Source organism: Castanea sativa, chromosome 3 (assembly GCF_040712315.1).
Source record: "Castanea sativa cultivar Marrone di Chiusa Pesio chromosome 3, ASM4071231v1".
Classification (NCBI taxonomy): Eukaryota; Viridiplantae; Streptophyta; class Magnoliopsida; order Fagales; family Fagaceae; genus Castanea; species Castanea sativa.
In genome coordinates this window covers 56,259,940-56,286,053 of record NC_134015.1, presented here as the reverse complement: position 1 = coordinate 56,286,053, position 26,114 = coordinate 56,259,940, and the positions used below count along the sequence as shown (strand labels likewise).

The window sequence follows — 26,114 nt, the reverse complement described above, 5'->3', positions numbered from 1 at the left end:
TCCACCCCAAAGTTGAAGGGAAAAAACACTCTCCTCCCTTAAGGTTTGAAAAAATTAACTCTTTCCCATTTTACTTATATTAATAATGAAATATTCTAAATTTTTATAAGAATCTCTTTACAAAAGCTTAACCTTGATTAGTAAAAAAATAACTGATAAATTTAGAATAAAGTGGAAATTTATCAAGTATCAAAGCATGCATAAACATATACATATGCGCACTTGCTCCACCCTTAAGAAATCCCTTTTTGCTCCACCACTTAAACATATACATATACATATGTAATTTATACTTAAAATATGTCTTTAATATAATTTATGATGTTTTCTATAAATAAAAAAACAAACATATTTTACAATACATGTAGGAGAAATTTTAGGGACACAACAAAATTTAGTAAAATTTTCAAAACACCCTTATTTTTGAGTTGTGATGTATACATTATAATTTTTTTTAAAAAAAATTTGTGTCATTTTATTTTGACCAATGGTAAATTGACACCACACTTATTGTAATGACAGATCTCTCCATAACCCATTGAAAAGGTTTAAAAAAAGAAGAAGCAAAATTTGCACCAAATATTTTAAAATACACTTTAATAAAAAAAATAAAATAATGAATTTTAATTATGAAATAAGATAATTTTGGAAACATTCCCTTAAGCAATTGGCAAGTTAGTACTTAGTACACAACATTTTAAATATTAATTTAACAAATTTTGGTCAATTGGTTGTTAGGGGAAAAGTGTATTTTCCCTTTAAGTTTGGAGTGGGAGGTGAGTATAATTACCCTAAAAATTTATATTTTTATCTTCAAGACTTCAATACAAATAAAATATAATGGACATAATAGTAAAATTATGTGTGTGTGTGTATATATATATATATATATATTTGGGTAGAATATTTCATTTCATTTCATTTTATTCATTTCCTTTTCTTTATTAACTCCTAAACAAACTTGAGGTAGATTCTTGCGACTCTTTGATTTTGGAGGAGAACATAAGTTCAAATCCCCTTTCCTGCTTGTAAGGGAAAAAAAAACCCTCTCATATACAGGAAAAAGATTACATCTCCCCTTTCATTTCTAATTTATCTTTTTTATTCCATCATGAAGGCTTTAAGCGCCATTAAATATTCTTGCGTTCCCTTGTACAAATGGGTACCTCAATTTCACTCAAAAGAAATAGATAAAAATATAATGCACAATGAATGGAGTTTCAATCTAATGGGTGGAAAATCAACTTCTAATTGCAAGATAGAGCCTAGGTGGGTTGAACTGAGTAGTGAGCACCATTAGGCAAGGGCATCCTAACTCATAATATTGGCTCAGATCACTTTTGTCCCCAAACATTTAACATGAATAATAGCACAAAATAGCTATCTCCATCCTGTACAAAATAGCACCATTCAGACTTCCTGCTTTTATTTTCTGAATGAAAATTTCATTTTCTAGCAGAGCAAAATAATGTGGCACTAGTACGGCTCCATCATCATCTCACTCACTGTGGTTATCCTTTTTCTTTTCCTTGTGTCAAAATGAAGAAAGACAACCAAAACCAAAATGGTCAAAGAATTTGGCAAACAGAACTTAGGAATCAGCACCTAAACTTGTTTGGAACATTAACAAGCACGGGGAAACAAAACCTAGGAGTTGGCACCAAGCTATTGAAGGAAAAATTCCAAATTGTCCTCACTGGAGTACAATAGCGTGTGCTTATATAGACTCTATAAGTCTATAGATAAAGCCTACTCCTATTTGGCTTGGGTCAAAGCCTAATTTTTGAATTAGAAAAATAATATCCAAATTGTTTAGAAAAATAATTTCCTATTTAACTTCTAGGAAATTTTTTATGAAATACTAATATCCTAATCAGCTAATAACACTTATCATAAAATCCAATGTGGACCAATAGGGAAGAAAAATGATTTCAAAAACTAAATAGAACTAAATTTGAATTGTCTTCACACTTCCCACATCTCAAAAAACATGAACACAGCATAGATTAAATAAAATTAAGATCATTAAATAAAAATATTGACCATCTAAATGCATGGTCATGGTCTAATTACTAGTTTTCCTTGATTAGGTGACACATGGCTACCCATACCTCCAGGCTGCAAACATGCCCCTCTAAGAGCAATGTCATTATAAATCTAGCTTTTTAGTGGCCAAATCGAAAATCTTTCTCAGATCCTGCTTAACTCCATCATCTGCAAATGTAAATTCAATTGCATTTTTTGCCAGCTGAAACATATCCCTCTTTCCAAGACCTGGGCAGTTCACAAATGAAACAAGCAGTCAGTGATGCTAAGCTTTTTAATCCAACTCCCAGTACCTGCACCACTAGATAGTCTAGATTAATACCTACCAAATGCAGAAGCAGCAACTTTGTACTCATTGGAAAGACTGGTGGAGAACACGCCAGCATCATCGGTGCAGAGGACTGTCGGATGTTTTGTATCACACAGATCAGCTGCATAATTAAACAAAGTGTTATATTAGAGATATTTTGAAGTTTATCAGTAGCAAAGAGGAGATATGTCACTTAAGGATAATATATTTCACAGGCTTGTTCAGAAGACCTAAACAAAATGGTGAACATCTAGCGAGGAAACTGATGCAGTCACAATGTTGGAAGTCAGGCAAATTTCAACCTGCAAAAATGTGAATAAACATAGAAGCTAAAGTAGTTATCCAGCCAAATATTTAAAGCCAACAATACTGCAAATGTTTCTAGGATCAAGTGGCTTCTCCTCCCTCCTAAGAAGGTAGAGGGTGAGATCACAGGTTTAACCCCGTGTGGGTGTGTGAGCTTTATTTGCCTATCAAAAAGAGACTAGAAAATTTTTAGTCTACAGCCATTTAAAATCTTTAGGTGTTGTACAATTCCTTGGGTGTTCTACCTTAGGTTCCCCTTTAAATTTAATCATGAGGCTGTATTGGCTAAGGAGACACATAAGAGAATCTAATTGTAGGGAAACTAACATCTTTTGGGTTGTATTGGTCGATGCAGCAATATGGTTGAATTTAATTAGGAAACCTATGCTACAAGTACAACATTTAAAGAATTGTACCTAAGTTTTGTCCTTGCAGAAAATAATGAAACTAGGCTAATCAACTTAAAAGAAAGACATCATGGATGAGAGGTATTCAATCATAAACAGGTGACTAAATGAAGATGTCTTTGGCTCCTCACAATGAAAATATTCCAGAAATGGTATAAAAAAGAAACTTCCAAACTCATTTAACAAACTATAATAAGTTTCACAACCTTTGATAGACTTTATTCCATGAATTAATCATCTTCTAAAAGTTTTAAGATTGGATTGGTAAACTAATTGAAAAGATTCTGGATTTTGCCTCTTTTCCTTCACATCTGTTCTATGGAAGTCAAAAGAAGGCATTCCTTATCATCCTAGAGAAATGAAGGTTCACATCAAGAGAAGGAATTGTTTCACAAATATCTAACCGGGATATTGTAATGTTTCAATTTTTTCCAATCATCCTCTTCAAAGTAACAAGCATGGCCAACCGTCTGGGGAATAAAGTCTAACATTGCTTGTATCTCTTTCGGATTAGGAACCTACAAGCACTAAGTTAGGAAAATAAGTTAGTCAGGGTGAGTTCAACGATAACAGCTGTAGGCATTTGAAAGAACAAACGTACCTCTCCAAAGTGAAGAGTTATATAAAGACCATGTTCTCTAGCAAACTCTAATGCTGGCAAATATGTCATCCTGATTTAGATACAAAGAGAACTTGGGATTATAATCTCTTTGTAATAAATAAAAAGGAAATGCTTGTCTACTACAAAAAACGAGGAATAACTAGCGAGTATGTACCATTCACCCACAACAGGATTTCCAGAAAGGTCAATACCAAGTACTCGTAGATCTCTCATTTCCAGTGCAAGCTTAACCTGCAATAAGTGAGGAAAGATGATTAAACGCATCTCCTGTCAAACATATGACCTTAAAAAAAGAATTCATGACAGACCAATATTCATACATACAGTTTCCATCGCAGCTGCAGTGGACTCCCGACGGTCAATACTCAAAAGAAGCAGAACATATATCTTTTTTTTTTTTCCGTCACACGCATCATTTATGAGTAGTGATTCCCTAAGACTTCCAGCATCCACATTATGAGGTGCAAAAGCAACATCAACTGTAATGACAGCTCTTAGACCTTCCATTATTGCTTCCATATAAGATAGCTGTCTCTTTTACTGGTTCCTACTTGCAGGCTTGAACTAGGAATTTACTATAGAAGAAACTCCAATCATTGTCTGCTATTTTTTTTTTTTAATTCATTAACAAAAAAATGTCTAATGTAATATATTGGTGAAATAATATTGTAGCCAAATCAAGTAGCAAGCCAGAATTTATAAAATTAAAAAAAAAAAAAAATCAGTTGTGACCGTTCTCACTAATACTAAGACATTTGTACCAAAAATAGCCCAACAGTACTGGACCCTACTAGATCAACATTCTTTCTAGTGGACCCAACAAAAGCCCTGTCCATAAAAATAGGAGACACACGCAATGTCCCGAATCAGAGAGTTAAATAATCCTCGTCTCATGCCCATCAGACCCAAAATGTGAAATCCAACACAAGGCCGTACCAATAGTATTCAGTGCGGGCAAGCTCACCAGAAACATCTTCCATGGCTTTAATGATGGCTTCATCCTCCTCTTCATCATCACCAATTCAATCTTCCCTGTTCAAGATGTTGTACTTGTAATATTAAAGGCTCGTGATTGGTGGGTTAGTAAATAATAAGTACACTGAAGTATTTAGGTACTTTCAATAAATATTCTATCATAACCTTGATAATAATACTATCACCCATTGTTTCCTTTTTGCCAATGTGGATATTATATCACATGATTTGGTCACTATAGATACAAAATTAATACCAAACTCAAAAGCTTTCACCCATTTCCATGCCTTAATTGATAAAGCTTATTTTCTCAACAAAAAAAAAAAAAAAAAAAATTGACAAAGCCTGTGTCTAAAAACCAAAACCATCCCTTTAAATTTAATCCTTCTAAATCTAGGCCAATTCTTGTGTTGATAAGTCGTAATGGTGGTGTTGGTCGTGTACTATTGAACCAAAATGAAGTAAAATTTGAAGTCAAGAAGATTGGATTTAATGTGACTATTTTTGAGCCAACACCTATGATCCCTATGCACAAAGCTTATGAATTGATACATTCTGGTCATACAATTTTTCTCCTGCCTGGCTCGGTGTTCATGCAAGTGGTGCCGCTTGGGACTGAATGGGCAACCGAGGTTTGCTATTCGAGATTGGCTAGGAATGTGGGGTTAAGAGTACATGGAGTATAGGATCAATGCTGAGGAGAGTAGCTTGCTAGAGAAGTATAGCAAGGATGACTTGGTAATAAGGGACCCAGTTGCTTTTAGAGGAACAGATTGGTCTCTTATGAATGTATATTTGAAGGAACAAAATGTTACATTGGATTTGGTTAGGTTTAGGGAGTACTTGAAAGAAATGCACAAGAAGGCCAAGACATTCATGAACAAGGAGGGGTAGTGATGATAGTCATAAAATATTGAAAGAACATTAGATGATTCAATAACTATTTTTTTGCTGATTATTATTATTTTGTAGAATTCATGGGGTAAAAAAACCTTACAGTGAAGCATAATGTAAAAAATAACACTCAGGGAAGCCAAAATCACTTATTGACATGTTGAAGATCGACAGCCACCAAATGGATGTCTTCATGAAGATCAAACTGAAAATTTCAGCTTGTTCCCATTTTCATTTTAAAAAAAGGGGGCTTTTTTTTTTACGAGTGACTAAAGTTATTTGCCAAAAATATTATTTAATATTCAATTATGAGTTGCAATGCACATTTTTTAAAGAAGAAAAAAGGAAAGAAAAAATCACACACACTTTCCAATAATTTATTGATTTACAGGTACCAATTTAGTGTGAATGTGTGATAATTTGTACATGATTTGACTTTATTTGAAAACAGTATAAAATATTATTTAATAATTAATTTAGAAAAACCATAAATTGATAAAATGTATTGATATGGTCTTGGTCTCCCACTATTAACAATTGTGTTGCCCTGACAGATGGTCTTGCGGGTCTATTAATCCATGGTCTATAAATAATTAAATTACAAGCAATTATCATGTCTTCATGGACTCTACAGTCTACACCATTGATTTATCTATTCATATTGTCCTATATATATGGTGGTACCAAATATTTATTCATTATAAAATGTATTGATATGGTCCTATTCTCCTACTATTAACAATTGTGTTGCCTTAACAGATGGTCTTGTGAGTCAATTAATCCATGGTATATAAATAATTAAATTACAAGAAATTGTCTTCACAGATTCTACAGTCTACACCACTGATTTATTTATTCATATTGTCCTATGTGGTGGTACCACATATTTATTCATTATAAAGTGTATTGATATGGTCTTGTTCTCCTACTATTAACAATTGTGTTACCTTGATAGATGGTCTTTTGGGTCAATTAATCCAAGGCGTATAAATAATTAAATTACAAGTAAATAATTAAATTACAAGGAATTGTCTTCAAAGACTCTACAGTCTACACCATTGATTTATTTATTCATATTGTCCTATATGGTGGTTCTTACCCTGCTTGGAATTTCCAGGAAAGAAGTTGAAAGTGGATTTTTTTTTTAATTATTATTTAATAATCAGGTTATTGAGTGTTACTTAACACTAAAATGTCATCATTATCACATTATTACCGTATTCACTGGTTTTTATTTAAGTAGGTTATATATATATATATATATATATATATATATATATATATATATATATATATATATATATATATATATATAAGATAGAATTTCTACTCTAACCTAATCTAAGTATATATGTGTGTGAAACTCTCTCTTGGAGACTTGAACCTCGACCCTTGTCCCCCACAAGTACTTATATTTAGGCTATTTTAATTCAGAGCAATAAGGGCCATACTATTTATATATTATATCCTTTAAAACTTTTGTTTACCAAAATTTCTAATAAAGCAAGTCAATGGCAGAGTATTTGTATCTTTAATCATTTGATTTAGACGGACTTAACAATAAAATGTCATCATGATGACCGTATTCATTGGTTTTGAATGAAGTAGACTATTTTAATTCAGAGCAAAAAGGGACTCTATAGATACAATAATCAATGGCAAAGTGTTAACATCCTTATTAATCACTTAAAATTATAAAAGAAGAGTTGGGTTATAATTAGTTCAACTGGTAAAATTTTTAGTAGTTGTCGTTGAATAAGATATCACCCCAAAAAAAATTAAAAATTAAAAAAAAGTTTTATTTATCTATTTTAAAATAAATATATTACATGAATAAATAGCATTTGTCTATTATCATTTTGATTTCTATTTAAATTATGATACAATAACAACAACAACAAAGATTTAGTCCCAAAATTTTACGGCTATGAATTTTCAATTGGTTTGTTAAGATTGGCCACCTGTATTATTTTCCTCAATTTTATTTAAATCATAATGATTTGGAAAATTTTAATTCATTTGCTAAACAAAATTCGATGAGATCCAGCAAAATCTCCATTGGAAGTATAGTTCCACCATGATCGACAATATCTTGACCAAATCTTGTGACTTCAACCAATCCAACCATTGGAATAGTGAAATCATGGCGGTCAAAGGCCTATATACCCATGGTCGGTGATAGATGGTGCAATTCCAGACCAAAGTTGATAGGTTTAAGTGGTAGTCTAACCCTAAACCCGACCCATGAACACTCTTACTTATTTTATAGTGGATAAATAAAATTTTAAAAAAATTATATTCGAAATCACTTTTAAAAACTCTAAAGAATCTTAATCAGCTTCCAAAGCGTGTTATATTTTTGGTCTAGTTTGTTCAATTATCAATGCTTGAGCTTAACCTACTTTTCATTTAATATCAAGGAAAACTATTTCATAAGCTAATTAAGCTAGCAAAGTACCAAATATTGGCTTCAGATATTGATCAGGTAATTTACTGAGTCTAGGTTTTTAATTAAGTCTTCCAAAAAAAAAAGGGTTACTAATTAAGTTTTTTTATAAAATTCAGGAATGTTTAGCTTTCAATTAAGGTGAACCCAAATGGTTTATTTTGTATATGTTGAGGGCCAAACTCACTCTACGCAAGAGAAAAAAAAATTTTAAAAAAAATTAAAAAAAAAGAGAAAGAAAGACCACCATCTATCGTTTAAATCCAAAAAAGAAATAGAAAAAATAAAAAGAAGAAGAAGAAGAAAGACCACCCCAAAATGTCTAGATAGCTTGCTACTTGAAGGCTGAAGCCCACCAAGTAAAACCAATTGGACTTGGGAAGTTTCGTGACTTTAGTCTTTATTAGATTTACATTTGGTAAGTGTTATTCACGTTGCAAAATCACCTTTTCTCATTTGCATCTTTGGTGGACTATTCACTTATTCAGTATTTACTATTTAGCACTAACAAATCATATAATCATCCTAATCCAATTGGATAATTCTTCAAGAATGTTCTGTTTTGCAGATAAATGGCAAAAAAAAAAAAAAAAAAAAACAAAGAAATTGTATTATACAAAATGTATGTTGTTTTTAGATCCCTATTTCCTATAATAGGGATCTGAAAATTGATATAGTTTTGTTCTCCAACGAATTGTGTTGTCCTAACAGATGGTCTTGTGAGTCAATTAATTCATGATATGTTACATGATTGATTTATTTTCCAAAGTGGTGGGTCCTAGGCTCCTTGGAATTTTGAATTTTCAGTACAATGGCGAAAGTGGATTGGCCAACGAAAGAAAGTATTTTTCCCATTGATTGTAAATGGTTAATGGAGTTGTTGGGGGTTTATTTGGAAGGACTTAAAATTGCCGAGTAAACTTACCATGAAAAATGAGCAGGGGTTTCATTACATTCACAAAAACTTTTGTCAAGAGGACTTGCAAAAAAGCTAGGTTGTCTATAAAGTCTATACATTATCTGTTAAGATTAAGGCACTGAAATTTGTACATAGAGATAGAATTTGAACCATTCTTTCTATTATTGTTTATTGATGACTAAAATTTGTATTTGTATTTTTGTATTTTTTTTTTTTGTGTGTTTGTAGTGTTGTTCACGTTACTCCAATATTATTATCTTCTTACAATTCACCATTTATTCTTTATAGATGAAATGATAAGACTGCTGAAAGATTAGTAAGATGAAATTTTCTAAGTTGATTCTTCTTTTTTAATTTGCTATTTGTTTTTGATGAATTGAGATTTTCATAAACAATAGCTTACATATGATGTTCCTCAACATTTTTAACTAGCCTTAGAGCATCAATACAATAAAATAATAAATTCATTACAATAAAATAATATATTCACTATATTAAACAACAACCGCAATAAAATAATTTGAGTTACAGTGGTGACACAACAAAAAAGAAAAGAAAAGAAAATATTGTTGTGACGCAATCTGGGCTACAAAGGAGCTTGCAACAAGAAATAAGAAAGGAAGAGAAAAAAAAATTATTTAAATCTGAGCTATGCACAGACAAAGATATTTGAGCTGCAGTGCACAGACAAAGATAGCTATGCACTGTAGCTCAGCAGCAAAAGAATTATGCATTTAGCTCCACTGATGTACTTGACTTTTGCTATATTTTGATGGTAAATTTAGCATTGTAGCAAAATGCCTCCACCAATACTAATGCTCTTAGATGCGAATTTGGTAGATAAGGTGATTTAAGAACTAATTATGGTGCATGGAGTAGTGTACTAGGATATAAAACATACCAATTCCTTAATCAACATGTTGTCTCGGCAAACCATCAGGAGCGGAATTTTTCAAAAAAAAAAAAAAATCTTAAAAATGGTTGTAGGCTTGTAGCATAATAGGTTGGCATGTATCTACTGGTATGTCCCTAACATTCATGATTCTAATCCCTCCTACCTCTCCCCTGCTGTAACTATCAAATTACCATAAATAAAAAAAAAAAAAAATCATAACGATGTTGGTATTATAAAAAAGCATAAAGATGTTTGTATTATAAAATTTTGTAATGCATCTTCATATATCAAGTATACTATATAAGTTAAAACCCTAAAAATACAATAAAATCTAAAACAAAAAATTCTAGAATAATTATATATTTATCACATTTAGCAAAAGTATTTTCCATTAGCTAGCTATGTTTTAAAATTTTAAAAACTTTTATTAAGCAATTACATTCAACATACTCAAATAAATTTAGGTGTTCTATATTCTCTAATATGATCTTGACAAAGTGAGCAAATTGCAAAAGTAGAACCGATGTGAAATGATAATTGTGTGTAAAAGTATGGCTTTTTATCTATTTAGGTTCCATTAGTGCAAAAAATCTACTTTAACTACAGCAAGCCCCTTTAATTACTAGATTTTCAAAAAATCATTACTAGGAGAACTACTATCATTTTATTTGAGAGAACATTTTATTTGATATTCCTAATGCCTACTGTCACTATCAAGAGTTTTCTAACTCGATGGTGTAACTTTTTCTTCTTTACTAGGAGAACTACAGTTCAAATCTCTCATCTTTGATTGTTGTAACTTTCAAATTATTTATAATAAAAAAAAAAAGAAAAAAAAAGTCTACACTCATTACTTTGATTTACAAAATGTAATGACCTTTAATGTGGTAATTTGGCCAAATTTTCACCAATTTTTTTGCATTGTCTCAAATTTCAAATTGCAAATGCAACTACATTCATTGATTCATGACTTGGTCCTCTTATAGAATATGAGGAACTATCTTCGTTTGAATATTCTTCTCATGTAAATATTTGCTAAGAAGAATTTGGAAAGGTCCTCTAATAGAATATGAGGGACCATCTCCATTTTAATGTTCTGAGTCTCATGTAGTTATTTCCTAACGGTTGCATTGGAAAACTTGAATTTGGAAAAAGATTTTTTCTTTTTGAGTGTCAACCTATAATGTCTGACCAAGACGCACCAATTGATTTTTGGTGTAGAGTGTAGACAGGAATCAAACTTCAAATCTCTTATTCTACTATAATATATTTTACTAATTAAGCCAACTGGAACCCACAGTTTGAGCTTACTAGAACACAATAGCTAAAAATAATTGAATAATAACCGAATAAGTTATTTTCTGATAGAAATTGATATAGGTCTTACAACTTTTTACTAAAATTCAGTTATAAGTAATGGTAATAAAAAAGGACATTCTATCTCTCACAAACATTGAAGCATCTTTCCTCCTAGCAAGTTTTACATTGTGTCCGAGTTTCTATGATTTTGTACCACTGGAACCAAAAAATTCTGCAAATTAATACAACACTGTTTTAACTCTTTTGATTAGGTCCTCTCATTAAATTCGAGGGCCCCTTTTCCGTTGAAATTTCTGAGTCTCATGTAATTATCAACTATCAACAATTTGGAAATTAATTACCAATTTTAACTACCCATGACTCAATTTTCCATCTCCTAGACTTGACTAATCTCTGTCCATTCATAGTCCTTCCAAACTGATTACGACAACGGAAGAAGCTCCTAAAGTGCAAGGAGGTTGTCATTGGAGGTATGGAAATTCGTGGGGAAACTTACCAAGAAAAATGAGGATTTCTAGAGGACTTGTAGAAAAGCTAGTTAATATGATCTTTAGCTTGGTGGAAAATTGTGGATTTCAAATTTTAAATATTTTTCTTAATCAATGACATTCAATCTGGTCAAACAAAATGGGAGGAAAATTTAGCTGCTCTCGAATATGATCTTGACAAAGTGAGCAAATTGGAAAAGTAGAATTTACGTAAAATGATAATTGAGTGTAAGAGTATGGCTTAAAAAATTTTAGGCTTCATTAGTGCTAAAAATCTCAACTCTAACTACAACAAACCCCTTTAATTACTAAATATGCAAATTCACTACTAAAAGGGTTTGTTAATATGGTGTTTGTCACCTAAGAAAAAAAAACGTCTCCACTAATATTACTTCGAATAAAAACTAGATTGTTTAAGTATTTTGTAAAAACATTTTATTTGGTATTCCTAATACTCACCTTAATTTGTTGTCAAAGGTATTGTAACTCAGTGGCATAACTTTTTCTTCTTTATTAGGAAAACTAGAGTTCAAATCTCTCTTTCCCAATTTTCTTAATTATTGAATTATTAAAAAGAAAAAAGGAAAAAAAAAAAGAGAGTCTACATTCGTTACTTTGATTTACCAAATGATAATGACCTTCAACGTGGTATCAAATTTTGCATTGTCTCGAATGTCTAATTGCGAATACAACGACATTCATTAATTCACGACTAGGTCCTCTCATAGAATATGAGGAACCATCTTCGTTTGAATATTCTTCTCGTGTGATTATTTGCTAACAAGAATTAGAGTCTACATTCTAGCCCATCCATTGGTCCCTCCAAATGCCAAGTATGATCTATGGATAATGACAAAGAGAGAGGAAGATGATCGACAAGGGAGGAACTTACCAAGAAATTAAGCAAGATTACAACAACCTCAAAAATTGTCTTTACTTAAACCTCGTCAATATAATATCTGCCAAAATTATTAAGGCACTGGAAATTGTAGATAGAAATATAGCATTTGACTCATTTTGTCTATGATTGATGACAAAAAATTGTATTAATTTTGTGTAGTGTCTTCCACTTTATTGTTTCGTAAGCAAGCTTTGGTACAAGGGAGAGGAGAAGAGAAGATTAATCCTCACGTTACTTCTATTATTATCTTCTTACAGTCACTATTTATTCTTTTAAAATAAAATTACTGATGGGATTATGAAATGATTAATAAGAAGAAAACTTCCTATTCTATTAAGCTTTTTTTTGGCTAAAATATTATTTTTATCCCTAAATTTTACATGAATTTTGTTTTTCTTCTCTAGATTTGAAAAAGTTCTTTTCTCACTCCTCCTAAACTATTAAAAATGTTATACTTGTCAATTTTTAGTTTTAAAAGTTCATTTTTAAATCCCTAACTATTATAAAAAGTTTTTTTTTTCATCTCTAAATTATTGAAAAATTTCTTTACTTATAAGGAACTTCATGTTCAAAAACAATATTTTAGCCATTTATTTATTCGTTGTCTATCTGTGGTTTTCGTAAATTGTTCTTAAATATGATACAAAATTGAATTTTTGTAGACAAGCCAGCTAGAATAGATGTTGGTAAAATGTTATTAGGTCCTCTATATTCTTCCAAAAAAAAAAGTCCTCTATTATTGTTTTAAAAAATATATATATTTGCTTGGGTCCATGACTTCTATTTATCAAGTGATTGGCCATTATCTCAAAAAAAAAAATTTAAAAGAAAAAGTGATTGGCCATTACATCCGGAATATGTGCTATTATTAGTAACATCTTATTAATATTTATCACCCAAACATTCGTTACAGATAATCGTTGTTTGAAAATATGAAATTAGTAAAAGAGGCCCAAACCCATAACAAATAAAATAGTAACAAAACGGTGTATGGAATCAGATGAGCACTTTTTAATGGATTTAATTATATCACACGGTCCTTTCAAATCAATATGGTGAAATCCAATTCGATTTAGACCACAAAAAATAAAAATAAAAATAAAGATAAATATCCAATTACTTTAGTCCTTTCAACTTGGCTCCCATTTCCATTATCTGCATTATTGTCTGTGTATAAACATCCACTCATATCATCGATTCTTTATCGCTCATAACACTTGCCACCCAATTCTCCTTTTACTTCCTCTGCTGTAAAGATGTTTAGTACGGGGAAAATGAATCATCGATACCTGCCTTTATTCCTTGCCTCTTATTTCTTCTTCATTTCTCATTCTCAGACTTCCTCTAATACTTCCTCTCAACATCATTGCCTCCTTGACCAAAGTGCTCATTTGCTGCAACTAAGGCAAGAATTTGTTGAAAAGAGAATGTATACTAAATATCCCGAGTACTATAGTTACTTGGGTTTCTTTGATTACTATAATGGTTCTTATCCAAAGATGAAGTCTTGGAAGGCAGATAGTGATTGTTGTTCCTGGGATGGGGTCACATGCGATACACAGAATGGTGAGGTGATTGGCTTAGACCTGAGCAACAGTTGGCTTTATGGGCCTCTCAACTCTAATAGCAGTCTCTTCAGTTTGCATCACCTTCGGAAACTCAACCTTGCCCTCAACAACTTCTCTTCCTCCACCACAATCCCATCTGAATTTGGCCAGCTTGTAAGGTTGACCCATCTCAACCTCTCTCATTCCTTCTTACATGGCCGAATCCCGTCAGAAATTTCATGGCTATCCAATTTGGTTTCACTTGATCTCTCTGAAAATTATTTTGTTCACTCTGTTGGTGGTGATTATAATGAGAAATTGTTGGATCTCAGAAGAATTGATCTTGAAGCACTTGTACAGAACATGACATATTTAAGAGAACTTCATCTAGGCGAAGTCAACATTTCATCATCACTCCCTCAATCATTGGCAAATATGTCTTCCTTGACTTCTCTTTCTCTGTTTGAGTGCAATCTGCAAGGTAAATTTCCCTCATATATTTTCCTATTGCCCAAGATACAAGCCATTGATCTGACATATAACCCAAAACTCGTTGGTTTTCTTCCCAAATTTCAATCTCGTAGTTTCCTAAAGGAATTGCGTCTTCCTTATACAAATCTTTCAGGGGAATTTCCCAATTCAATCAGCAACCTCAAGTCCTTGAATTATTTGGATCTTAGTTCAAATAATCTTTCAGGGGCAATCCCCCTTTCTATTGGAAACCTATCACAACTTACTTATCTTTCCCTTTCATATAACAATTTTAATGGTCAGCTTCCTTCCACATTGGGAAACCTTGCAAAACTCACTGATTTGACACTTGACAACATCCTTAACTATCGGGAAGTACCATCTTTCCTGCGAAATTTTACACATCTAGAAACATTAAGCCTTTCGCAAAATAATTTTGATGGCAGCTTCCCAATTTGGTTAACAAATGTTACTAAACTCTGTTGGATAAATTTCAACGAAAATCAGCTGAAAGGGCCAATCCCATCAGAAATAAGTAGACTTCGTAATTTGTTTCTCCTTGCCTTGTCATATAACTCACTCACAGAGACCATTCCCTCGATTTTGTTTACAACCCCTTCATTGGCTGTACTAGATCTACGTCACAATCAGCTCACTGGCCCTCTCAAATTCCAAAATATCTCCACATCACCATTACATGTCCTGGATTTGAGTGAAAACAAATTGAATGAATCAATTCCAAGGTCAATTACCAATTTCACTAAGCTACAAGTGCTACGTCTTTCCTCGATCAACCTAAAGGGCAAGGTGGAGTTAAACATTTTCTTCGAGATTAAACAGCTTCAATATCTCGATCTTTCAGGTAACAAAGTATTTGTTTCAAAAACAAATATCAACTCAACCCTCCCCAAATTTTCATCTTTGTCAATGTCTTCTTGCAATTTGACTGAATTTCCTGATTTTCTAAAAGCCCAAAATGAATTGCGAAGATTAGACCTTTCCAATAACAACATTGAAGGTAAAATACCTAAATGGTTTTGGAATGTTGGAAAAGAGACACTGGGTTCCTTAAATCTTTCTTTTAACCTTTTAAGCAGATTTGAGCAACCACCTGTAGTTCTTCCATGGAAAAACATGTACCTCTTAGACTTGAGTTCCAACATGTTCCAAGAGTCATTTCCAATTCCCCCATTGTTTACAAGTTATTTTTTTGCGTCAAAAAATAATTTTACCGGAAGTATCCCTCCAATGATATGTAAGGTGCATACTCTGGAAGTCCTTGATGTGTCTAATAACCAATTGACTGGTCAGATTCCACAATGTTTGCTGAACTTAAGCAGTTCTCTTGTAGTATTGGCTATGAGAAATAACCACTTTCAAGGAAACTTGCCTGATACATTCATAAATGGATGTAGTTTGAGGACACTAGACTTGAATCACAACCAAATAGAGGGGAAGATTCCACGATCTTTAGTTAAATGTCAAATGCTAGAAGTTTTGAATCTTGGAAACAACAAATTGAACGATGCATTCCCTTTCTGGTTGGAGTCTTTACCAGAGTTAAAGATTCTTGTCTTGCGAGGTAATGGATTCTATGGTCCTATATGGGATCCTTGTATAAAGTTTGGCTTATCCAAGCTGCATGTCATTGACCTCTCTCACAACAATTTCTCTGGCAAGTTACCATCCGAGTACTTTCAAAACTGGAGTGCAATCCTAGAAAAAAACTCATCACAATCAGGGTACATGGGAGATGACTCCAATTATAACAAAGATTCAATGACTATAGTGAATAAGGGAATAGAATTGGAATTTGAAAAAATCTTGACCTTCTTCACAGCTATTGATCTCTCAAACAATAGGTTTTATGGTGAAATTCCAAATAGTGTGGGGAACCTCAAGGCGTTAATTGTACTCAATTTATCAAGCAATAACTTTATGAGCCATATCCCATCATCATTGGGAAACCTAGTTGAGCTTGAATCTTTGGATCTCTCTCGAAATTGCCTCTCTGGTGAAATCCCTCAGGAGCTAACAAGTCTCACATTTCTAGAGTATTTAAACCTCTCTCAAAATCAACTTAGTGGTCCAATTCCACAAGGTCGGCAGTTTTTGACATTTCAAAGTTCCTCTTTTGAGGGAAACTTTGGATTGTGTGGCTTTCAGTTGTCGAAGAAATGTGGAAATAATGAGATACCAACTTTTGAAATGAGACATGAATCATCATTGGGAGAAGGATTTTGTTGGAAAGTGGTAGTGATAGGATATGCCTGTGGATTGGTAATTGGGTTGGTTACTGAACATATAGTCACCTTAAGAAGGAGAGGTTGGCTTTTGAGAAATTTTGGAGTGAACTTACATAGGTGAAGATTAAGACTAGAGGCACTTGCTACAGATTTACAATGATTGTAATAATTGCATTCAAGTGTGTAATAATATAAGCCTAGTTGAGTGTAATGAAATAATTATAGTGGCTCTTACAATTATATTTATGTATACCAAAAAATAAACATGCACACTAATACCATATAAGTATGTCAACAACCCACCATAGCTTAATACAAATCACTAAATCCTTTCTTGAAATTAAAGAAAAAAAAAGTCAAAAGGGACAAAATAGAGTCATGATTTGTGGTTAGAATAAAGTTTTGAATTTTGTTACAAAGACCCTTTTTGATTGGCTACTAGAATAGAATATTTCGGTACTAGTATATGTATTGGTGTACTGTTTCATGATTATCATTATATATATATATATATATATATGTGTGTGTGTGTGTGTGTGCGCGCGCGCGCCCATGTACATACTTCATAATTAATACTATTTTTTTAACCAACCTAAATTCAAAAAAGCTTTAACAATTTTTAAATATCTTACCAAAAGCTCATAAAAACACCAACATAATTAAACATACCAAAAGCTCATAAAAATATCTTACATAATTAATAAACTAAAACCTCATACATAATTAAAGTAACCAGAACCAATTTTTTTAAAAAAATTATAAGAAAAACCACAAAATCAATTTTAGTCTGGAACGCATATTCTACTTGAAATGCTAGAATTCCGCAAAAATGACTGGTACATGCCGTAATTTTGATCGAGATGAGATAGAAGGTTATGTGAGAGAGTGCAATCTTGGCCTTCTTATCTAGGTTCCAATTGGGCCCAGTGGCGGCGCCACATATAGGTCAGGGTGGTCCCAGGACCACCCTGACCTGAATTCTTTTTTTTTTTTTAATATATATATAATAAAAAATTTTATTTATCTACCTATAAAAAAAAATTAGGAACACCCTCAAAAAAATTAGGAATACTCTCAAAAAAATTTTATGCCAATAAAATTAAATTTTAGTAGATTATTTGTTACATTTTGGCTGGTACCAGTTTTTAGAAGAAAAAAAGAAAAACTCTTAAACTAACAAACTCGTCAGTATAGCATGTCATTACTTGCGTCGAACGCCTAAAAAACAAATCCAACTATCGCAAAGGTCGCCCCTTCTTCTTCTTCTTCTTCTTCTTCTTCATCTTTGCTTCGTCTCAGACGTTCTGCTAGTCTACCTCTTATTTCTTTTTTTACTCTAGTTTTTGCTTTGTCAAGTTTTTTCTTTAGTTTGTTTTTTAGACTTTTAGCTTGCTGATCCCATCCACACGACAAAGTTTTGGAAATGAAAAAACTCAAAAAGCTAACAAAAGATTTTGATTTCAAATTTATTTATTGAGTCTTGCCTCTTCCCAATATGATATACATATATACACTCTTATTTTACTATTTTTTGTTGTTGTTTTTCATTATTCAATTACATATTTATGTTTTAATATTCTAAAACAATAATTGTTATGTAATAACTAAATGATTTGAGTGTCAAAAAAGAAAAACTAATGATTTGTTTATTTGAGTTTTACTTATTTGGATCAATAATTTTATGTTGTATAAGAAAATATAAATATATTTTTTTTTTTAGAAACTCCGAAACACCCTAAAACGGTACGTCGAAATAGATCGGTACCAAAATATTCTGTTCCACTAAACAAACCGAAACAAGGTCCAAAACGGTATTCATAACATTGCTTTCAAGCAAAAAAAAAAAGCTAAAAAAAAATTTGAACTAAAATCTAAAAAATAAAAAATTGTAATAGAGAATCTGAAGAAAAAAAAAATTGTAACAGAGCAAGCCCACCGAGGAACACCCTGAGAAACAATCCTAGAGCCGCCACTGATTGGGCCAAACCTATTTGAATGGGTTATTTGCATAATTAATCATTTTCCATAATATAGAAATTTCTTCCCTTTTTTTTGGTGAGAAAAAAAAGGTAATTGGGTGATAAAGAACCTTTCTTTTTTTTTTTTTTTTTGAAAAAGAACCTTTCTTTTTAGAAGGGGGTGAAAAAGAACGTACTGATCCATATGTGCAGTCCCAAAAATTAATAATTCTATAAGTTACTGAATAATGATCGTTGGCACTGCCATGTCAATTACTGTTAAATTACTTTCTCAAAAAAAAAAAAAAAAAATACCGTTAAATTTGTATCTTACATTTTCTTCTATATTTTGCCAATGCCTTTGCTACCTTCTGTTCTCGTATAAAGAATATTGTCATTCAGTACTTCCTAGGCTATTCACTTTGCAAAAACACCAACATAAAGTACTTTAAATCGATAGGTAGTAAACCATTAAATATCCACGCAAATTGGACTTGCACAATGTCCAGAATCAAAGGGATCACCCTCATCTCAGGCCACCGCGCTCAAAATGTGATATCCAACACAAGGCCCCAACCATCTTCCATGACCTCAATAATGGCTATATCCCCATCTTCATGACCATCAATTCAATCTTCCCTAATCAAGATATTGTACTTTTAATATCAAAGGCTCGTGATTGGTGGGTCAGGAAGCACACAGAAATATTACATACTTTCACTAGATACCCTATCATAAACTTTGATAATGATATTATCACCCATAATTTCTCTTGTGCCAATGTGTGTGTTATATATCACATGGTTTGGTCACTATAGACCCTAAATTAATACCGAACTAAAAACGGTCCACATATTTCCATGTCTTAATTGACAAAGCCTATGGGCCAATTCCAAACCAAAACCATCTCTCTAAATTTAACCCTTCAAAATCTAGGCCAATGCTTGTGTTTGATTCGTCGTAATGGTGGTGCTTGTTGTGTACTTTTGAAATTGAACCAAATGAAGTAAAATTTGGAGCTGAAAAGATTGGTTTTTATGTGATTATTTTTGAGCCAACACCTATGACCCCTATGCACAAAGTTTATGAATTGATACATTCAAGCCAGGCAATGATTGGTATACATGGTGCCGCTTGGGACTGCATGGGCGGTGGAGGTTTGCTATGCAAGATTGGCTAGGAATGCGGGGTCAGTGTACATGGAAGCTGAGCAGAGTAGCTTGATAGAGAATTATAGCAAGGATGAGATGGTAATAAGAGATCTAGTTGCTTTAAAAGGAACAGGTATGAATTTGCATTTGAAGAAAATCATGTGTTCGAACACTCAGGGTTGAATAATATAAATTTTGCCAAAGATTACTCCGCATAGACGTAGTATGTCCTGTGTAGTAGTGACAATTCAGATTTAGAAGGCTCTGAAAATATGGATTTAGTAAAAGAGGCCCAAATCCAAAGCAAATAAAACAGTAACACAGTGGTGTAAGGAAAGATAAGCACCTTTGAATGGATTTAATTATATGAGATGGTCCTTTCAAATCAATATGGTGAAATCCCATTCGATTTAGACCACAAAAAATAAAAATAAAAATAAAGATAAATATCCAATTACATTAGACCTTTCAACTTGGCTCCCATTCCTATTATCTGCATTACTGTGTGTGTATAAATATCCTCTCATATCATCGGTTCTTTACCGCTTATAACACTTGCCACCCAATTCTCTATTTCTTTTTTCTTTTTTCTTTTTTTTTGATAAGGATAACTTTCATTGAAACAACAAAGAACTACACAGTAGTCAAAAGACCAAGAACATCAAATACAATCCTGATGTATCAGGTGTCTCACCATGGGCGGGGGACAGCCCTCCCAGACCTGCCCCATTCCCTTACACTTTGCATAGAGGGCTAGTTCATGCACCACCCTATTGAAGTCCCTCTTTATATGCCTAATTTTCCAACTGCTAAAACAGTCCAGCACACTCAAAATTCCTTGAACAATGTGGCCTGTTTCACCACAGACTTCCTTTGCTAAAATGCTCTGAACAGCTAGGAGGGAATCTGATTCAACAAGGATTTGTTGGAGGCCTAACTCTTTTGCTAACAACACACCTGCTTCCACTGCCAACACTTCAGTCTCCAGTGCAGAATAATTTCCATTTAGCAGCCTACATTGACCAGTTGCCGCCTCACCCTTGAAGTCTCTTATGATTACTCCAATACTTGAATTCCTTCCATTCCCTGATGTCGCCCCATCCACATTTATCTTATAGACCCCCATTGGAGGCATCTTCCAACTAACCTCACAAGAGGCTGGACCAAGAAGGAAATATTTTGAAGCTTCATTATAATTCAGAAGAAGGCACAAGGCACAGTCCCAAACCTGACCAGCAGCTTGTTTTTCACACTCATGTACCCACTGGTTTCTATTATACCAGATTGCCCATGCCGTCACAACCATTATCTCCAGGTCTCTAGCTGTTCCTGCATACACTAGCTGCAGAGCAATGTCAGAGAAGTCTTGGTCCTTGGCACTGATTTTTATAGGGCACTCCTTCCACCAACTCCAAACTTCTTTTGCAAAATTACACCTGAACAGTGCATCATATATGGATTCAACTTCCTTCCCACAAGTAGGGCATATTCCATCAGTGGCCACACCCCTCTTCCTTAGATTTAACATAGTGGGTAGAGCATTTCACATGCCTTCCAAGTGAAAATTCTAATTTTTGGTGGGATTTGGAGGTGCCAAATCTTCTTCCACAAGGGAGTTCTAGGGTCAACATAGGAGCACTTCCCATCCCCAGGCGATTTTAGCACAGTGAGAGCAATATAGTAAGCACTCTTAACTGTGAACTCCCCTTTCTTATTTCCCACCCAAATGATTTTATCCTCCGGTAAGTTGTAGCTGAGTGGAATATTTAAAATCGTTTCTGCTTCAAATGGAAAGAACAAAGACTTCACAACATCCGTTTTCCATCTCTTCAATTCCTCATCAATAAGGGCAGAAACCATAGGAAAATCATCAAAGGGCTGAGGTGGGGAAATTACCTTATAGGTTGTTGGGGTTGGAAGCCACTTATCCTCCCATATATGAATCAGCTTTCCATTGCCTACTCTCCACCTTGTTCCTCTTCTTATCACTTCCAAAGCTTTGAAAATACTCCTCCAAGCATATGATGGATTTGAGCCCAGTTTTGCCTTCAACCCTCTATTTACTCCTTCTACCATTAAGATGTTCAATATAGGGAAAATGAATCATCAATACCTGCCTTTATTCCTTGCCTCTTGTTTGTTCTTCATTTCTCTTTCTCAAACTTCCTCAAAAAAGTATGCACACCAATATCATATAAGTATGTCACCAACTCACTATAGCTTAATACAAATCACTACATCACTTCTCGAAATAAAAAAATGTGGCATAAGGGACAATCTAGAGTTTGATTTGTGGTTAAAACAAAGTTTTGAATTTCATTTCAAAGATTGTTTTGGATTGACTATCAGAATAGAATATTCTAGTACTAGTATATACCAGTGTACTGTTTCAGGGTTACTGTTATATATAGGACAAAGTTTGGCTATAAACTTAGTTGTAAACTAAAGCTACAACTTCCATTAAAAAAATTAACTTGACTAAATTTGAAAATATAACCATTAAATTGCGTGTTTTTTATGCTTTTAACACACATGTTAAATTTTATGCTAATTAAATGTTATTTATTGTATGTTCCATTAACTATATATTTCGCCAATGCCATTGCTAAATTCTGTTCTCATCCTCTGCCTTCAACTCCACCTCCACCGTGTCCTGCGGCATCGACAGTGCAACCATGAGACATTGTGCGAATCTGGATCGGAGATTTAGGTTTCCGACGAGGCGGTCTGATCGGACGGTGGGGAATTGAGGAGGCGATGGAATAGCATTTTTTCTTGGGATTAGAATGTGAAGATGATCATTGTAGAGAAGAGGAAATTGGAGAGAAAGGAATGGAGGAAATTTAGGGTTAAGGATTTGAGAGAGAGAGTGTGTGTCAGAGACGATGAAGTTGATAATGGCGGGAGAGACTGGGAGAGAACGTCGGTGTTGAAGTTTACAGAAAAGAGAGAGAGAAATGTGAAACCGAAATAGCAGTTGTACTATTTTAGTTTATTTCTACATTCCACTTCTTGGTACAGTTTTTTATTTGCTAGTGATTGTGAACAACTTGATTTCTGTTTAAAGATTATATAGGACTACTTTATAACATTTATTTATTGATAATATTACTCTTTTACCCTTATACTGACCCTTTTTCTTAATTGAGAATTTGTTAAAAATAAAAAAATAAAAAATAAATGATTTCAGTTTTTTTTTCATCGCTTTTATAAAAATAAAAAATAAATTAAAAAAAACTTTTTGTTTCTCTTCTTTGATATAAAATTGATATAATTAAAGGTCAAAGCTTGGCATGCCTAATCAGATCGACTAGCATTTTGGCAACGAGTTAATACTAATAAAACTTGATGAGATTGGATCGATTTACGAGGTTTTCCATATGGAAATCAAATGAACCATACTTGTTTAAAAGAGTTTTGCACAATTCCTTGCTTCCCTAGTCACCGACCGTCATGGTGCTAATCCTCCCATCATCTCCACTTGACGTGTCGGCATCCCTCCTCGCCTTTCCCATAGCATACTCAATTTATATGGAGTTTTGATAGAAATTTTTAAATATCCATCAATTTACCAATTTGTTGACAGTGACGTCACCTAAATCGTTAACATCGACAAGACAACTAATAGGTACAATAGATCAAACCGTAGTTGACAACATGCATATTCACAGTCGACAACGGTTTTAATTCCTTCAAACTTGATGTGATCAGGTCGGTTAGTGGGTTGACACTAAACAACTTGTGATCTCTTATAATCATAATTATAGTTGAAATTTCCCCCACCTCTCCCAATTATCAAATTATTAAAATAATAATAATAATTATATCTGAAATCATTGAATTTTTAAAATAAATTCTTAAAAATAAAGTTGAGCTTTTCAAAAAACAATAATATTAGGAAGTGAAGAAAATGGTAACATTGAAATGTTTCAAATTTATAAGAACTAAATTGACTAGCAGCTCGTGAGTGTGACTTGGTGGTAAGAGTTCTCATATCACTTCACATGATACTTGGTATGAGTTAAGTGATTCAAGCAGTGGTGTTTCTACAAATGTGTTGTGCCCACAACAATAACCACGTCAAAACCTTGGTAGTACACATGGCATTACCTAATCACCATGTGATATGAGGTCAATGAATTAACACTAAAGACCCATTTTTTATTCATCAAAAGAAAGATGAAGAAAGAAAAATAGAAAAAAAAAAAAACCTATGTCCAGAGTAAATTAAACTTATAATAAGTTATAACTCATAAAATATGGTAGCTTTTTCTCAAAAAAAGAACCAAAATATATATATATATATATATATATATATATATATATATATATATATATATATATATATCTCGTAACCTGATCAATACAATAGTGGGTTTGTGGAGCGGCATAGTCTTGGATAAGAGTTCTACACATAAGACAGATATTGGTGGAAGAGCTGAAGAGACGTCTCACATTGACTTTTGCTTCTACTATTTTCTTTCGGTTCCGTCATGGGCTTTTGGTCATCAAACAATGAGATCATCTGATCATTTTCAATCAGTATTTAAAAACAAATTATATGAAAAAACAAAAATGCTTTTACCTTTTTCTTTTTTTTATTTGAGAATTTTAATCTATAGCGTCTATTCTTGATGATAACTCTTTATTATCAGATTAAGATATCAATCGGCTTATTCGACCATTAGAGACTTTACCAGTTGAATTAATTAGAACCTATGAAATATACTTATACTAACTAGCAAGAATAGTGACACAACTTTTCATAATCTTTTTCATAACTTGGTAAGTTGTGATTGGAATAACATTATTTTCACAAGCGTTCACCACAAACTCTTATTATACACCAATAAAAAAAATGTCACATCAACCATTATGAAAAAAAATTTGTGAAATTTCGTGTGTATCTAACTCTAGATATAATTTCTTCTAAAAAGAACTCTAGATATAATTATTTCTTGATAATTTGATAGTTATAATTATAATAATAAGGATAGATATTCAAATCTTGGTTCTCCTAATAGAGAAGACCAAGCTATACTACAAGGTACAAGGCTCTGATAAATTATCATATTGCTCCTAAATGAGAAGAAGTTGTGAGAGTTGTTTTCATTAACATTACTCTTAAATTAATCAATAAATCTAGTAACACAACTGATATGTTCTATTATGATTGCCATAAAATGAAAATTGTACTAGTAAAAGTGATGTTCCCATCACAACTTTTTATTTTTAGTTAGATTTTCATTAGTAATACACGCACAAGTTGTAACAGGTATCACAACTTGAAATCTTAACAAAGACATGAAAAATTATATACCACTCCATTGTTCTGATTTTTTAAATTTTTGGTTAAAATGAGCCAAACCGTGTTTTGGTAGTCATTGGACTATTATAGACTATGATTTATCGAGATCTTTTACTACCACAATGAAAAATCATGTCTAATCATATTAAATAATTGATTCTTAGATCATAAGCATATAAAATTAGATTATAGTTAAGAAAATTAATTGTTTCCTATTTCAATGTTATGCATCATGCAATTTTTTTTTTTTTTTTTTGGTTGCAAATCAAGAGTTCATTTGCTTAGGCATTTTGGGAGATTAAAATAATGTTTTTAAAACCCAAAACTTTGTTTTGAAACTCTAACTCCTCATAACTTTTTTTATAAATGTTTATTTAGTCTCAAAAAATTGTGTTCTTATTAACTTATACAAACACATCCCTAGATGTGTATGTTTTATTTTCTTAAGCTAAATCTAGAATAATGGACACAAAAATTTGGTTTTGCTTTCCATGTGTTGATAAGGTTGCTCTCTTGAGGGAGAGAGGTGTGTAATAAAATATGACAAATGCGTTCCTCAAAAAAAAGAAAAAAAAAAAGAAAGACATTCCTTCAATTTGACAATAAAATATGAATCCTTTGGCATCGTGGTTTGTGAAGTCATACCTTTTGGTTGTTTGAAAGGGTAGGGGAAATGAATGTCTGAGTAGAATAGAATATAATTTTTTAATTAAAAAAAAGAATATTCTATATATTCTTTAGTTTGGAAGTTTTGCAAGAAATAGGATTTGACTAAGAGAGAACGCTAATTTGGTTTCTCTGTATTACTAAAAATAGGCAAAATTCATTGTCCTCACTAATTGCCTAAAAATAAATAAATAAATAAATAAAAATTAAGGGTAATTACACCCCTCTTCCTTTAAGT

At 32.5% G+C, this 26,114-nt stretch overlaps 2 protein-coding genes and 1 pseudogene across 2 annotated transcripts; 2 read left to right on the top strand and 1 right to left on the bottom strand.

Annotated features, from left to right (window-relative positions):
- Positions 1–1,994: 1,994 nt before the first annotated feature.
- Positions 1,995–4,288, bottom strand: LOC142629214 (N6-mAMP deaminase-like). The gene is made up of 8 exons (XM_075803178.1): positions 4,268–4,288; positions 4,016–4,225; positions 3,846–3,922; positions 3,671–3,740; positions 3,474–3,587; positions 2,593–2,685; positions 2,373–2,478; positions 1,995–2,274 (listed from the first exon to the last, which is right to left on the bottom strand). The coding sequence occupies exons 1-8, from the start codon at positions 4,286–4,288 to the stop codon at positions 2,150–2,152; spliced, it is 816 nt and encodes a 271-aa protein (XP_075659293.1). The 3' UTR covers positions 1,995–2,149.
- Positions 4,289–4,326: 38 nt separating this feature from the next.
- On the top strand, positions 4,327–5,560 carry LOC142629213 (xylan glycosyltransferase MUCI21-like; annotated as a pseudogene).
- Positions 5,561–13,738: 8,178 nt separating this feature from the next.
- LOC142627702 (receptor-like protein 7) lies at positions 13,739–16,999 on the top strand. Its single transcript, XM_075801566.1, has one exon. It carries the CDS (start codon positions 13,786–13,788, stop codon positions 16,912–16,914), a length of 3,129 nt encoding a protein of 1,042 aa, XP_075657681.1. The 5' UTR covers positions 13,739–13,785; the 3' UTR covers positions 16,915–16,999.
- Positions 17,000–26,114: the final 9,115 nt, after the last annotated feature.